Source organism: Cryptomeria japonica, chromosome 2 (assembly GCF_030272615.1).
Source record: "Cryptomeria japonica chromosome 2, Sugi_1.0, whole genome shotgun sequence".
Taxonomy (NCBI): Eukaryota; Viridiplantae; Streptophyta; class Pinopsida; order Cupressales; family Cupressaceae; genus Cryptomeria; species Cryptomeria japonica.
In genome coordinates, this window is record NC_081406.1 from 177,179,835 (window position 1) to 177,196,362 (window position 16,528).

At 34.4% G+C, this 16,528-nt stretch overlaps 1 protein-coding gene across 4 annotated transcripts; it reads left to right on the plus strand.

Annotated features, from left to right (window-relative positions):
* The first annotated feature begins 2,830 nt into the window (after nt 1-2,830).
* On the plus strand, nt 2,831-14,530 carry LOC131051993 (uncharacterized). 4 transcript variants are annotated; one of them, XM_057986591.2, is made up of 10 exons: nt 2,831-3,216; nt 6,027-6,103; nt 9,943-10,021; nt 10,462-10,526; nt 11,726-11,908; nt 12,009-12,314; nt 12,415-12,974; nt 13,069-13,248; nt 13,328-13,959; nt 14,064-14,530. In XM_057986591.2, the coding sequence occupies exons 7-10, from the start codon at nt 12,929-12,931 to the stop codon at nt 14,175-14,177; spliced, it is 972 nt and encodes a 323-aa protein (XP_057842574.2). In that variant the 5' UTR covers nt 2,831-3,216; nt 6,027-6,103; nt 9,943-10,021; nt 10,462-10,526; nt 11,726-11,908; nt 12,009-12,314; nt 12,415-12,928; the 3' UTR covers nt 14,178-14,530. The 4 variants fall into 4 exon arrangements, 3 of the variants coding, with proteins under 3 accessions (XP_057842574.2, XP_057842573.2, XP_057842572.2); XM_057986589.2 differs by lacking the exon at nt 6,027-6,103 and having other exon boundaries at nt 2,832-3,216; XM_057986590.2 differs by lacking the exons at nt 6,027-6,103; nt 10,462-10,526.
* The last annotated feature ends 1,998 nt before the right edge of the window (nt 14,531-16,528 follow it).

Genomic DNA, 16,528 nt, shown 5'->3' on the forward strand with positions numbered 1-16,528 from the left:
GTGAATGCGGTGACATCGTCTCCAGTAATGCCTTGGACAGAGCGAGAGGAAGAATGTGAGTAATGCGTAGGTAGTGAAGAGGAGGACACAAGAGCTTGGGAACTGCTATGCGTGAGAGATTCAAGATTTATAGTTCCCGAGTGAGGCGTGCAGGTGGATGGAGACCACAACTCACTTGTTTGTTGCTAGGGATAAATTTATCCTCCAAATCTTGTTACATTGGACAGGGAAATTACCTGTGAGACAGGGGATGGGAGCTATGACCTTGATTAGCAGAGATAATATTTTCATTTGTTATATGAGACATGTGTATATATTCTTTTATTGGCCTCACCTATACATCCAAATTTGGAACTATTTTATCATTAAATACAACATCCCTACTGCGAACAAGTTGCATGGCAACTAGATCCGAAAGTTCGAAATCATACTGTTCCTCGCCATAGCCAACAATAAGCATCGTTTTGACTTAGAATCCAACTTCGTTTGCTTTTCCTCGGGGACATGAGCAACGCTTCACAACCAAAGACCCAGAGACGAGAGTAGGAAATTCATTTGTCCAACCATTTTTCCTTTGAATTTCAAAATTCAATCTAAATGAAAGGCTTCGGTGAATTAAATACATTATTGTGTTAATTGCCTCTGCCCAAAATTCTTTGCCTATTAGAGAGCATACACCAAGCTCTTTCTAAAATCGTTCTATTCAACCTTTTAGCTGCACCAATTTTTTGAGGGGTGAAAGGAACTATTTGAATCTCTGGGATGTCATTATATGTATAAAAACTATCATATTTGAAGGAATAAAACTCTCCCCCATTATCAGTTTTTAAACATTTAATTTTTTTCTTGTTTCGATTTTCAACCATGGCTTTGAAAGCTTAAATTTGCTAAATACCTTTACTTTTCTGTTTAGCATATAAATGCATATTTTTTGAGTACAATCATCAAGAAAAGTAACAAAATAATTAGCTCCTCCAATTTGTAGGACCAAACACATCTGAGACAATAAGCTCCAAGGGTGTTGTTTTCTTGTCATGACCTCTCTTCGAGAAGCTGGTCTATCTTTGTTTTCCATAGAGATAGTGCTCACACAACTCCAAATCGATGGATTTTCCCTTTAGAGCATAATTTTAAGTCCCCTTTTGTTCATATGTGATGCAGGAGCATCCGGTGGTGTAAGGGCAATCCTGCATCACCCAAGAATATTTCTTTTTAGTTAGTTTTCTTTTAATGTTTTTGCATTTTTGGATACTCATTTGGATGAATAGGAGATTCCAATTTTCAGAATTAACCACTTGTTTTTTCTAGTTGACTGCCAAATTTAGAAAGTTTTAATTTGAAGGCACATGGAGCCTGAATTTTGCGGGAAGCCTAAGAATAGAAAAATAAGCATATTGGTGAAAGAATCAAGTTAAAATCATTAACGGTTTGGAAGTTATTCAAGTTTCAGTTTCTTGAAAAACCGAAAAAAATTCTTCTGAATTAGATTTGAGGCATTAAACAACCTCAAAAGGACCCGAAAATGGCGAGAAATAGCAGAGTGGATCCTTAGCATATTATTCACTCAGAAAGCTTTTCGACGCTTAAAATGATGCATCAATCTAATTACTGGTTCAAAAGTTATGTTTGCCAAAAGTTGGACCATTTTTCAGAAAGTTTCTAGTTTTCAAATTTGGCTCAATTTTGAAATTCAAATTGTATGATTTGGTGCTAGACCGCCAAATTTTAATTTCTAAATTGTAATTTTGGCTCCAAACCAGTGAAGGCTATTTAGGAAACTTGTGGGTCAATTCTTGAGTTAGTTTTTGGAGAGTTGTTGTAGTTGAGTTTTAAGAGAGTGAATTTTTGGGGTCAAAAAAATTTTAGATTGTGGGAAAGGGTTTTCCAGAAAACTCTATAAGTTGTTGTGTTGCAGCCTATGAGGATTTATTCCTCTTGAATGTATTTGCATGTATTGAAGCATATTATTGATAATAATAAACTAATATTTGTTGTCTAAAATTGTTGTGTTTTTCTATGTCTCGAGTTCTACCCTCATTAATATGTCCTAGTCTCTTATGGCAAAACTCCATCCCGCTGTCCACAACTGCCACTGTAGCTCCCACTTCAATGTGAATCTCTAGCACATATAGATTACCTAATATTTGCTTCCTTTTACAATCACCAAGGATCCTTTAGCCACCTTCCATGTGTTTGAAGAAAAATTGGTGTTACACCCTTGAGCATCAAGCTGTCCGATGGATATCCGATTCCTTTCTAGCTTAGGAACATGTCTTACATCCTTGAAAAGCCATTTATTTGCTTTTTTTAATTGCAACATCATGTCACCCTTGAAAATTATTTCACATAGTTCGTTGTCACCAAGGTAGACTCTTCCAAGTGCACCTTCTTGATAGTTTTTGAAGGCTTCCTAGCATGGAGTTGCATGAAAAGAAGTACCAAAATTCAACACCCATGAATATGTTGTAGTGTCACTTGTTGACAAGACTAGAACACCTTCATCTTTTTTGTGTTAGCTTCGCTGTCCTTTAATTGTTCTTGTGCCTTTTTGTGTGACCAATAATTCTTTTTAGTATGACCTGTTTTTCCACAAAATCAACAACCTCCATTTCTATCTATGGATTTCGATCTTCTTGTAGATTTGGATATCCTCTTATCGTTATTTCTGCCTCTATCTTGAGGCCTTCCCTTCACTACTACACAAGAGGGGTATTTAAGACAAAATATTACTTTTGTCTTAAATATAATTTTTTTTGTTTAATTACTTTTTTTATTATTTAATTGTCTAAAATTAAGACAATAGGGAAAACATGTTTCTAAAACTATATTGTTTCCCTCCAGTCTTTTATTTTCTTCTATCACTAAGCTCAACATGTCAATGCTTCTCCGACGGCAACGGCTTCATGCGAGGCGTTCACAGTGTTCATTATCAATGGCGCGATCGCGGGAAGGAATGGAGGGGTTTTATTTAACCTACAAAATCCTCCCATATTTTCCCATCCAGCTAGCAGAGGCAAGAGTTACAGGGGAAGCAGGAGCATCGGGAGCAGAGGCAACAAACCAAGCGTTTATTCAGAACCTCAAGATTCTGAAGCATCCGTTGATTCAGAATCTCCAACTAATGTCATTTCGTGTACTGTTTTCCAACTCCAGATCGAGGGGTTTAGAGATCTTCAACAGTTTTCGATGCCATAGCCGGCCCAAGGGTCGAAACAGGTAAGTTCTTGCTTGAAATTTCCTAAAACATTTGCAACATATCCATTTTGTGCAGTCCTTGCAATCATTTCTTTTTTTCCCTTAACATCTCTTCGAGGTATTCTATCAAACGGTTTAGGTGCGTTGCTTATGATTCCACATTTGCATGTGCATCTGCTAGAACATTTCCAACTTTAATATCTGCCAAAAACCCATTTTCTGCAACTCTTGCTATCATAAGCTTCAACCATGAAGCATGGATTCATCCTCTGCTACCATTGCCCTGTTCGAGCCCAAACTCTGTGGGTTAGTATATTCAAATACATTACATTTCACGGAAACCCAAATACGCATCCTTAATTTGTAATTTATTACCTTTTAAGAAGATCAGTGGGTAAGCCCTCACCATCAAATCTCTGGTTTTTGTAAACTATAGCAGATATTTCCATGGAATACTTGTGTGGAAACACTGTACTTTCAGTTAATCCTCCCGCATTAATGAGAATATGGTGACCCATAGCATTGATGTTCATTGTATCATGAAAATGAGGGGCTTAGCAACTTATTAGGGGATGCAGGGCACTCAGATTTCTCTTTTTGGCGATTACAAATGGTTCTGTGACTGCGTGTGTCCTTAGCCTGAAAACCCAAAACAAGAGCCAAGTCATGATTGAATGGCATTCTTACTTCGGGCGAGACCAACCCAGTAGCTGGAAGTTCTCCCACTGAGTCCAACAGAGCCCTATGAGGTGGGTGGGAGGAAGAGGGGGTGTAATGTCCCCTTCTCTAATGACTTATAGAAATAGGGGAGAATTAGCTTCTTTCCTCAAAAGTCTCAAACAATGCTTAAATAATGATTATAAAGGTTTACTGTATAATTGTCATTGCTAGTCTGATAGGGTAATTAAATCTACGTAAGGTGGTCTTGACAGATATATAATCCTTTTCTGCAACTTATAATCTGCTTGGATGCTGCTGACTCCGATCTAACTTGAAAGAATATGCTATGAGAGATCCTTTCTAGGCTAATGCACAAAATTAGTTCTAGGCTAATGCACAAAATTAATTCTGTGTGGAAGCTGCTAAAAGAGCAATGAAAATAAATATATTACCAAAGATCTCAATTGTATTTTTGTGTAGTATTTGGATGTAATTTCTGAGTTTGGTGCATATCAATGAAGTTACCTATTAGGGATATTCTGAAAAGGTTTTCTATTATTGATGCTTGATGATTGTACTTAAAGGAAGTAGAGGTGCGGAATGTGCTTCCTACACTAAGCTATGAAAGGAGGTATCCTGCACCTTGGAGTCATTTTCTCTTTAAAAACAAGTAAGACTCGAGTTATAAGTTTTACTCTTATTGTTGATAGTTCATGGTATATTCAGGGAAATAGCAGAACATCATCATCTGAATATTTAGATGAATGAGCAGCAATACCTTCTCCAGGGACAGATGAATACTTCAACGAAATGATATACCAGCATACTGAACACACTTCCTTACTCATGAACTGGCAAACCACACCCAAATGACTCAAACTGAACCAAAACAATCTCAAATGATAATATATTTTAAAAATCTCAGAATTTCTGTTTTCAAAACAACTGTAGCATGTAGGTACAGCAGGGTACAATCCTTTATTATTGACAGTACTCACCAAAGTCTACCTTGTTTTGGGTTTGCATCAACAAATATCCCTTAGATGCCTAAGGACAAGGCATTTTGAGCACTCAAATAGGGGTGCTTCAGCTCCACATTCCCACACCCCCTTCTCATGTGGTATGGCCGCCTCTAGGGTGTACAACCTTCTCAAATCTCCATAATTCTTTCTCAATAAGGAACAACTTATAGTCATACATGCTAGTAATAACAGAAATAACAGGTTAAACTAATACCCACGCCCAAAAATGAATCATTGACATGTTAAACTATGAAGTATCTTTCTTTGATCTTTACAGATTTCTTGTGCAATGTGGAAGAAAACCCATACAAATCTTTGACTACCATCCCATGCAACTCACCATGTATTCTTCTTTGATCATTCAATACTGTATTGTTGCGTTCTTCTCACTGTTTTTTGAGGAACCTTGTGGGACTGTTAATAACTGCATACCATGGCATTTGCTTTGTGTGTTTGACTTTTGATTTATTGTGTCCACTTTGATGTCAGAACACTTTTAACCCCTGGCAATGTTACTGTTCTTTAGAACTTTATACTATCTTTTCCTCTATTTTTGAGTGTTGTAATGGGATCCTGCAAACACTACAATTTTCAAATCACTTCTCTTAGGCCTATTAATATGAATCTCAAAAACATTTCTTATATCTCTTTTAGGTTATAGTGTGATTGCCTACTTTTGATAGGTATTTTCTGATTATAGTGTTGTGGTTGTCCTTAAGCTGAGCTTTACTGCACATGATTGTCATTTTTGTGTCATGACAGGGAATCTAAATGAATGTACTAATATATTTCTTGCATCATTACATGACTCATAAAAATACTCCCCTTATCACTGCTAGTTGGATTTGAATTACTTCGTTGGCTCCTATTGAGTTGCTATTGTGACAGTCACCTTTACCTCTGCCTTCAAACTAAGATTTCTCAATGTATTTATACTGCTCTCATTGGCTTTTTATTAAACTCTCTTTGGATCATTGTTCCCGAGTCTTTAATTATGAGTGTTGTAAATCACAGTCTCTGTCTTTGGTTCATATTGTAGGCTTCTACTGTATTGTCATTTATTGATGCATTGACTGTTAAACCTTTGCACTTGCTGTCATATTGTTGTGTACAAGCACTGAAGCATGACTGTCCTGTGTTTCTTGAAAGGTCTTCTTCACAGTGTTCACTTGCAAGTTGCTGAGAGAGATGTGCTACATGAAATGGTCAAGATAGTAAAGAAAAAGGTCTGGAAGAAAGCTTGTGTATAATATGCACATGTTTTGTTGGGTTGTAGCTCAATGATTTATGGTTTCTGGGCTTAGTCCATATTTTCAGTAGTCCTTTATGTGGGTGTTATTTTGTATTTTGCAACTAGATTTAAATGTTAGAGAAAAGATCTTGGTCCTGCTAGATACATGGCAGGAAGCTTTTGGGGGGCCAAATGGAAAATATCCACAATATTATTCTGCATACCACGAGTTACTAGTAAGAATAAAAAATAAAATGAACCTCAAGGAATTTCAACAAATCTCTCGGCTGAATATATTCGACTGAATCTGCCAATGGCGGGTTAACACATTTACCTTGATATGAATCCTCATTTTTGTCATCTAGATTTGTTTTCTAGCCCACATACTTTAAATGCCATATGGAAGTAGTGATATTGTAAAACTATTTCATGTAGGTTTGTTGTAATTCTATTGTTTGGATTTTTTTTCGTTGTTTATCTTTGTAAAAAGAATTAGGGATATTTCAGAAAATGCTTCTACCTAATAAAAAATATTATAATACTATTACAATTCTTTTAAAATAAAAATCAGTTTAAAATATATATATATATATATATATATATATATATATATATATATATATATATATATATATATATATATATATATATATATATATATATATATATATATATATATATATATAAAACTACAAACTTATTAGAGAAGGCCCAATAGCTGCCCACCCTAACTTCATGCACCCTAAGTTCCTAAGCAATGCATTGAAGTTTTACACTATTTTTTGGGTTTCTTTGTGTCTGACTTAAAAGCTTAATGTTATTATTTCAACTTTTGAGTATTAATGGCAAATGCAAAAGTTTTTATTATTTTTTATTATTAAATAGCTACTAAGGGAGAACACCCACAACGAGAACAAAAATGTTTATAAGTAGCAAAGTTTAAAAGATGGGTTGGAAGAAAAGGCAGTTGTCCACACCCCAAAACTATCAACAAGAGCCAAAAAAAAAATTAAACCCGCCAACCAAAAACCAATTTAAAAATACACTCGATTATACAAGTGACCCACTCAAACCAGAAAATACACTATCAACAATTGAAAACTAAAAGGACCAAGCAAAAACAGATCCATTGAACCGGAGACCTTGATTTAATCTGTGTCCTATCTTTGGATTTTTTGGACCACCATAACTTTGGCCACCACTAGACAATCCACCCCATAGGTTATGTGAGTTGGGCTATTGGCCACCTCTTAGACTTTTGAAATATCATTTTAATGCTGCTCCTCTCCCTATGGCGACAACACTAGATATTATTCCTCCTCTCGAATATCAATCTCCTCATCTAACATGTACTCTTTCACTCATCCCTCAGGAATTCCCATCATACCCACCATGTGTTGCAAAAAATTGAGGCTCCTGTCCGCATCTTCCCACTTGGCCTGTAGAAGCTCTGGTTCATTGTGTACACCTCTAGGATTTATCTCACCTCGCTACCCCTTCCTCGAGATAGGTAATAGCTTTGTGCAAACAAACCATAGTATTGCCATCCACATTATCAAGAACTGCGTCAATCTCCCCCAAAAAAGCATGTTTGAAGATCATTTGGCATAGTTTTTTCACTCTTGTCTTTGGGGTGCCCATGTACAAAGCCATTGCCAGGAACATTGCAGTAATGTTTATGTTCACTCTATATTTATGATAGGCCATGATGAACTCTTGCCCTAGAATATATTTAACAACATGCAAAATCAATGGATGGCCAGAGGATAGAACATAAAATAACTTCTTATCAGTCACTTCGTCAAGAATGGACAAATACATTATTTATCATGTGCACAAAGGTTCACAAGTGGTTATTTAGAGATGTTTCATGATACCTATGCATACATGCCCCAACAATCATGTGGTACTATTACCAAAAAATGATCACAACTCCTCTAATACATATTCCTCTAATGAAGGTGTCGACCAATACTTATGCATAGATGCCTTAATAACTGTGTGCTATGACCACCAAAAATAGTTACACAATTCCTCTAAAAAAAAATGATTAATGACACATAAATAAACAACTATTAATACATGTGAAATATTTTACTAGACTTTCAAATTTTATATATTTATGCACATCTATTGAAACTTGAGCATCTGTTAAACCCTCTTCCTTATTTTAAATTTAAGTGAAGAGGAGTCAATTTAAAGTGGAATTCATTTGACAATGGAAATTTTGTTTTTTCCAAATTTTTTATTAAAAAATATTTATTGAAAACCCAAAAATCCATGAAGAAAACTGAATCAACGCTAATTCTAACAGTTCCATACACATATCACTCTTGCGGATTTCCAACAGGGTTGAAGGTGATACAACATTCACAAGGTAACAATGTAAAAGAAAATTTGTACTAAACCATGCAGCGCAATGCTCCTGCTCACCACTATATATATTCAGAGCTCTTATGTAAACATTTATTAGTGTCTTCCTTCTAAATGACGCTCAGAAGTCACTATATATATATTCAGAGCTCTTATGTGAACGTCTATTAGTGATTTCCTTGTAAATGACGCTCAGAAGTTCATTGTTGTCTTGTCTAAAAATACAAGATATAAAGATGAGGAATACTAAAAAAGTGAATCCACATGTTTGATTAACTAATTTACGTGGAAACTTTGGCCACTGTTTGGTTTTTGATGCGACGCATTCTTCCTCCCCAACTATTCCTCTCCATGCTCATGCCTCTATTAATCCTTTGAAGCTGTTCTGCCAATTGCTGCTTCGCAAAATCCCTCACATTCCCAGTCATCTTGTTTAACAACATTATTTGGGGATTGAAATGCAGATTAAAATCATATGAGACTCTCTCTGATTCGATGCTCAGGGCTAACTATTTAGATGAATAGTAATATTGTTGATAGTTCATGGTATATTCAGGGAAATAGCAGCACATCATCATCTGAATATTTAGATGAGTGAGCAGCAAGACCTTCTCCAGGGACAGATGAATACTTCAACGAAATGATATACCAGCATACTGAACACACTTCCTTACTCATGAATTGGCAAACCACACCCAAATGACTCAAACTGAACCAAAACAATCTCAAATGATAATATATTTAAAAATCTCAGAATTTCTGTTTTCAAAACAACTGTAGCATGTAGGTACAACAGGGTACAATCCTTTATTATTGATAGTACTCACCAGAGTCTACCTTATTTTGGGTTTGCATCAACAAATATCCCTTAGATGCCTAAGGACAAGGTATTTTGAGCACTCAAATAGGGGTGATTCAGCTCCACATTCCCACACTCCCTTCTCATGTGGTATGGCCGCCTCTAGGGTGTACAACCTTCTCAAGTATCCATAAATCTTTCTCAATAAGGCACGACCTACAGTCATATATGCTAGTAATAACAGAAATAACAGGTTAAACTAATACCCCCGCCCAAAAACGAATCATTGACATGTTAAACTATGAAGTATCTTTCTTTGATCTTCACAGATTTCTTGTTCAATGTGGAAGAGAACCCATACAAATATTTGACTACCATCCCATGTAACTCACCATGTATTCTTCTTTGATCATTCAATATTGTATTGTTGCGTTCTTCTCACTGATTTTTGAGGAACCTTGTGGGACTGTTAATAACTGCATACCATGGCATTTACTTTGTGTGTTTGACTTTTGATTTACTGTGTCCACTTTGATGTCAGAACACTTTTAACCCCTGGCAATGTTACTGTTATTGGACCCTTTCAGAATAATATGGAGATATTCTTTAACTGTACATTAATCTTGAAACAGAAAACTAACAAAGTAATTTGAAAATTGCAGAAGGGAACAACACCATTAGTAGAGAGAAAGCAAATATAATGAAAGCAAATTGAACAAATCAAGCACTTTGCAAAGAAAGGTATGTTTATAGATGTTCAAAATGTTGTAATTTTATCTTTAGTAAATCATTATTATATCATTTTATGAGAGAATTTCATCTACTTGTTGATATTCACGTATCCTTCCTTGATATAATACTTGTTCATAGAGAAATATTTATGGGGAATTATTTAATCCTTAATGACATCTAATCCTTGCTAGAATTTAATAAGTCAAAAAAACTACTAAAAGAACTCTCTTATAAATTGAAAACGAAAATGAGTAGTAAGTAAGAACTTGAAAGCTTTTAGTTTTATACATAAATTCACATTGAAGATGATTGTGAAAATAGTCGAAGTGTAGTGTTGAAGACAAGGAAATTTGGACACATAAATCACCTCATATTGGGTTGCATAATCTTGGTATTTACTCTATATTTTGTTGCTCATTCTCTAATTAATTTAAATCCATGTATTTCAGGTTATTCTACCTTGGCAATTCTATTAGGGCTATTTTCTTGGTTTCTATACGAAATGGCAGACTAGGTATTTATGTTGTTATTTTTGGTACTCGCAGTATTTTTGATATTTGAGACTGAACTTGAACTGACATTCCTCGTGTGTAATGGCATTGTTAATGTATTATTTGAGCTTTATTATCCTCTTTTCAATATCCTTATATCACATTGTCTTAACTGTCTTTATGCTGCAACATTGTTGGCAAATGAAACCCTTGTCAAAATGAGATCATTGAATCTTGATGGTTCTGTTTGGACTGCTTTTTATGCTGATCATTACTTTGATTTTAGATTGTAATGACGAGTTCTTCAATTTCATCACGGTAATGATGAGTTCTTCAATTTCTATGTGATGCAAATCTTTGTGATGTTAGTCTTTTCATGCCCAAATGAACTATCTTTGAATCCATGCTGCTCATAGCTTCTCATTATGGGACTGCTTGTGTTTTGAATTATTGATTATATCTTTTCTTTTGAGAATGTTGTGCCTTTTACTGTCTCAGGCCTCTTTTCTTACTATGTTGACTTTGGTGGTGACCATCACTGTCAAATGGCTTCACATGAGAGACTTTTGTGATATGATCTTAACTAGTTCATAAATGTCTGTGTGCAGTTGTATATAACACTATATATATATATATATGTGGTTTTCATGTTTCAAATGATACTCAATAGACATTCTTTTTTAGGTCAGATTTCATCTAGAGAACATAGGATACCTGTCCTCTTTCTCCAAGTGTGCCCTGGTACTGTTAATGTAGACTATTCCTTACCTGATTTCATGAGTATTGGCTTATGACTATTGACCTGCTATTATTTTTGTTTAACAATATAAGCATTGATAGGTCTTAAAATGAACATTTCTATAATTATTACGCATAAACTAATGGAGTGGACATCGGGTGTGAATCAAACATGGGGCATTTAACATAGAAACATATGCAAATGTACACATACAAAATTAACAAGATGATAGGAATTTTTGTTTATATAATCATAATTTTTAGAAGGAGGATACGACGAGGTCTACTTTAGAGTCTCACTACCTAAAGCCCAAGAGAGGTTATTTCCACTTTTGTGTATCTCATCTTAAAGCCACGATTCCAAAGTTTCAAATTTATTAAGATATAACATATCATGCACCTAAGAGACATCTTCTTTTCAAAAAGAAGAAACACTTGAAGTAAAATCTGTACTCTTATTGCTGATAGTACATGGTGCATTCAGGGAAATAGCACATCATCATCATCTGAATATTCAGATGAATGAGCAGCAAGACCCGCTCTAGGGACAGATGAATACTTCAACGAAATGGTATATTGCACTTGCAATAGGTGCCAAAATAGGAAACTAAAGAAGCGACGACTTGTCGGTATCCATAGATTGAACTATGGGGTTTATATAGAAGAGGTACACTATAATTAACAAATTATTATTTTTTAAATAAATAAAGGTGCACATTATTCAATACATTATTATTGACCATTTCAATTGGTTTTCTGATAAAAAGCCGCTTCCAGTTCACAATATTTCTAAAGAACCAACAGATGTCACCGATGATAGCCACTCTCAAGATGAAGAACAAGACACAGTTATGGATGAAGACACTTTGAAGAGATAAATGAGGCTGGTGTCAATGAATTCATCCAAGACTTCTACACATCTTTTGAAGAAGTTACTGATTCCCCCTAGCTCAGTTGGCTACGACACTTGTTTTCCCAAATGCAGATACTTCTATATTGGCAACACTTATGTTGTTGTTGAATTTGAAGGTTACACATGGATTGACAAATACATGCTTTACTGATATATTAAGGTAGGATTCAATATTCCTATAAATTAATGCTCTCGATGTCTTAGATTTTTTGAATAATGTGTATACTTATCTTATAAAAAACATTTGTTGCATCATGTAGGCTTTTGGCAAATAAAATGCTTCCAAAGGACAATAAGTTGCCTCGTTCTCATAGAGAAGTATCTTCAGTAATGAAAGACATTGGAATGGAGTACAATACATATGATGCATGTCCAAATGACCATATATTGTACTATGGAAGGAATGCAAATTTGCAGCAATGCCCAGTGTGTCACACAAGTAGATATCGTCAAGATCAAGTATCCAAGAAGGTTCCTTATAAAGTACTGCGACACATTCCATTAAAGCCAAGGTTCGAGAGGATGTTCAAATGCAAGGAGTTGGCAAAATATATGGTTTATCATGCACATGGGAGGAGCCAAGACAGTGTCATGTGTATGGCCGCAGATAGCAAATATTGGAAAGAGATTGAGGAAAAATGGCCACATTTAAGAAATGAGCCAAGGAATGCAAGAATTTCTCTAGCAATGGATGGTGTAAATCCATTTTGAGATCTTAGAACAACATATTTTGTTTGGCTAGTGTTAATTATTAACAACAATCTCCCCCCCTGGATGGCAATGAAAAAGGAGCATGCAATGTTAACTCTTATCATACCAGGTACTAGAATATATGAATGCAGTGATTTCTTGAGTATTATATTAAAATATTTCAATTCAGTTAAACCCTGATAAAAAACTTCTTGTTTACTTAGGGAAGTATCACGTAAAGGATATGGATGTATACATGGAGCCCCTCATTGATGAGCTTCGTGAATTATGGGATGGTGTAAATATGCTTGATGTATCAAGACCTATCAATGATAGAAACTTCTTCTTTCAAGCGATGCTTATTTGGACAATTCATGATGCCCCGGGGCTCTCTATTTGTTGTGGTAATATATTGTAGATTACATTTGTAATTATAGTGTCCATTGTACCATTTAGTAAATGTGGTTTGTATTCTTATTTTAGGGCTAGAAACAAAGGGGAAACATGGTTGTCCATCATGTGGGCCAAAAATGTTGTATAGGCAGTCAAAGGATCTCAATAAAACTGTATATGATGAGTATAGACAATACTTACCACAAAATCATCGCTATCGAGTACTTGAGAAATTCAAGTTCAATGGAAAGGAAGTGGAAATGAGGAAGCCAAGAAGGATGAACCCTACTAGGTGGAAAACAATGTATGACAAAAAAGAAGGGATAGGCTTTCCACCGGGAATGAAAAGACAATCTATTTTCTACAAATTAGACTATTATGAGAACTTGCCAATAGCCCACCTATTTGATACGATGCACATTGGGAAAAATGTGGCAGAGTGCTTGTGGAAACATCTAAATGGAACCAACCTTGAAGCACAAATAAAGTTACGAAAGGACCTCCAAGTTGTTAGTGTCATGCCTAACATGTGGTTGCATGAAAACAACTCATATAATCATGCTCCGTGGACTTTTACATCAAAGGAGAAAGAAAACATCATTGATACAATGAAAAGCATAAGATTTCCTTCTGGTTTTGGTGCAACATTAAAAAACTTATTCACGAGAGATGGATCAGAGTTCTCGGGCCTAAAAACACATGATTGGCACAATTGGATAAAGGTAACTTTGTAGTACTTGGAAACATACTTGTAAATTTGTATATCCTAGCGATAATATCAGTTCATGTATATTATTAACATTATTATTTGTTAATGTTCATGCAGTATGTGTTGTCTGCAGCAATACCAAGCACTTTTGACCATGATGTTAGGTTGACTATTTACAAATTATCCAAATATTTGAGGTATTTTGAATCGATCATTCGTACTCTTCCATGACTTATAGTTTTGAAGTGATCATAAGTCTTTATTGTAATACATGTCAACACTTGTAGGTGGGTCTCAACTATTCAGTAGAGAGCACAATAACAATATAGCTTTGATTTCATCATCTAAATTTATGCTCATTGATATCAATTGAGTAATCAAAGTATTAAATTCATTGAGGTGATTCAACATGATCCCTCCCTCCTTCATTTTTAGATTGTATAACTTTTTCATGATAAAAACTTTATTCGAAGCCTAAGCCATCTCATACGTAGCAGAGAGTTTTTTCTGGATAATTCTTTCAATGTCTTTTCAGCTGAAACATTAAAAGGAATAATATTGTTGGATAACAAAAGGAAGATTATTGCTCTCTCTTTTCTATCCAATTTCTCCCAGTCTTTATCACCCATCATACTTGGCTTCTTGGCTTTTCCTTCTAATGCAAGGGAGAGATCTTGTTTGATCAGCAGTGATTCCATTTCCACCTTCCATAATCTGAAGTTCTGTCCTAAGAATTTATCTATTCTCCATTTATCTGCTTCTTCCATTTTTTCTCAAAATTTTTCACCAATATTCAAACAGCTCTTTCACCGAGCTTTGATGTCAATTGTTGATAATTAAAGAACAGAAAAAAAATTGACCAAATAAAAACAATCAGAACACCAAAATTTATAGTGATTCACCATAAAAGATCAGGAAATAAGTTTTATTAAATCTCTGTATTTGTTACGGCTATATTTTTTATCAGCTAATTACATTGCAAGTACAATATGTTTTCATCAGTATTTGAAGTCTCCATAGAATGCAAAGGGACAACGAATGGAGGGAAAAGGATTAAAAGACCAAAGGGCAGTCGGTTGAAAGCACCAAAACCAACATTGCATGTGAAATCTCTTTTTTATTTATGTTTGGTTGGGCTGCTTAGAATTTACATCATGAATCTAGACTCTAGACATTTGATTACATTTTTCAATATAGTAAACATGAAGTAAATCGTTTCCTCATATTCAATTCAAAGATCTTCAATCGTAAGAAATATACTTGTACTGACTGGGATATTCTGACTCTTCACTCTACAACATTTCTCTTCAGTTCTCAACTTCAGTAGCAAAATAGTTATGTGACCAACATTTTTAATTGATATTAGATGTTGCAAGCAAATTTGGACTCAAATAAAGTAAATTTGGTAATATTGAAAATATAAGAATAGAATTTCTCAGACATAGCATTGTTCTTTTAGCATTTCAGTAGTCATTATAGCTAAGTTCATGCATCCAAAGATCTTAAACGACACATTGGTTTTTGATGATTTTTTTGTATGGTTTCTGTATGCAACTTAACTATTTATAGTTATAGTTCAGGTTTCTGGATAGTAACGATGCATGTTGTGAGATCCGTTATACAGGTAAGGATAAAAAATGATCATTTCAAAATGTGACCCAATACCTACTTAAAGATGCTCCAATAAATATACATTACAATCATCTCAAAAACAGAAATTACATAACTCCTTTAATTAAAATTCAAAAATTCTAACATAACTGATGCTCTTCCCTAATAGTTAGTAAAATTCTGCCGAAGCTTTATTCTACTGTACAGGAGATTATTTGGTGTACAGTCCATTAATCCATCAATCCATATATATGTAGGGAATTTGTTTTGTTTCCGAGGACAATTGTTAACTCCGATTTTTAAAGGAAGGTTTATATAATTTAACCTTCTGTAAGAGAACAAACGGGTCAGGTTTCAATTTTTTTAAAACATCATAAGAAATAAAAATCCAATAGTCAAAAGTCTATATTACTGGAATTTGGAAAGGCATGAACACCTCATAACACAGAAGCTCAATATCTTAAGATATTATTTAAGGCCGGTATTTACCTCCTTTTATAACAGTACTAACACATATCCGGTTTTACACGTGGATGATGTTATAGAAGTATTGATAAGCTTTTATATAAGGCTGGTATAAATGGGCCGTATAAATGTTGTAAGAATAAGTTGTAACATCAAAATATAAATATGTTATCAATATTGTGAGATTTTATAATATATTGTTTATATATTTATAAAAAATAATATTTATAATTTTTTTTACAATTAATTTATAGATATTTATTTACTTAAATTAATATTAAGTAATTTAATTAGAAATTGTAAATCTTTTCCATCTCTTTTTCTTAAGGTTTAGGTTATAAAAAATAAAGAAAAGAAAGAAAACATGATAATATAGGTTGAACTGCAACGTTGGGAAATCTGTGGAAGTATTTCCATCAAATCTCCTTGTTCATTCGGAGCACCCCAAACTATTTATGTCTAGACAAATATCACAATTGATCACAAAATCTCCTCATAATGCCCCT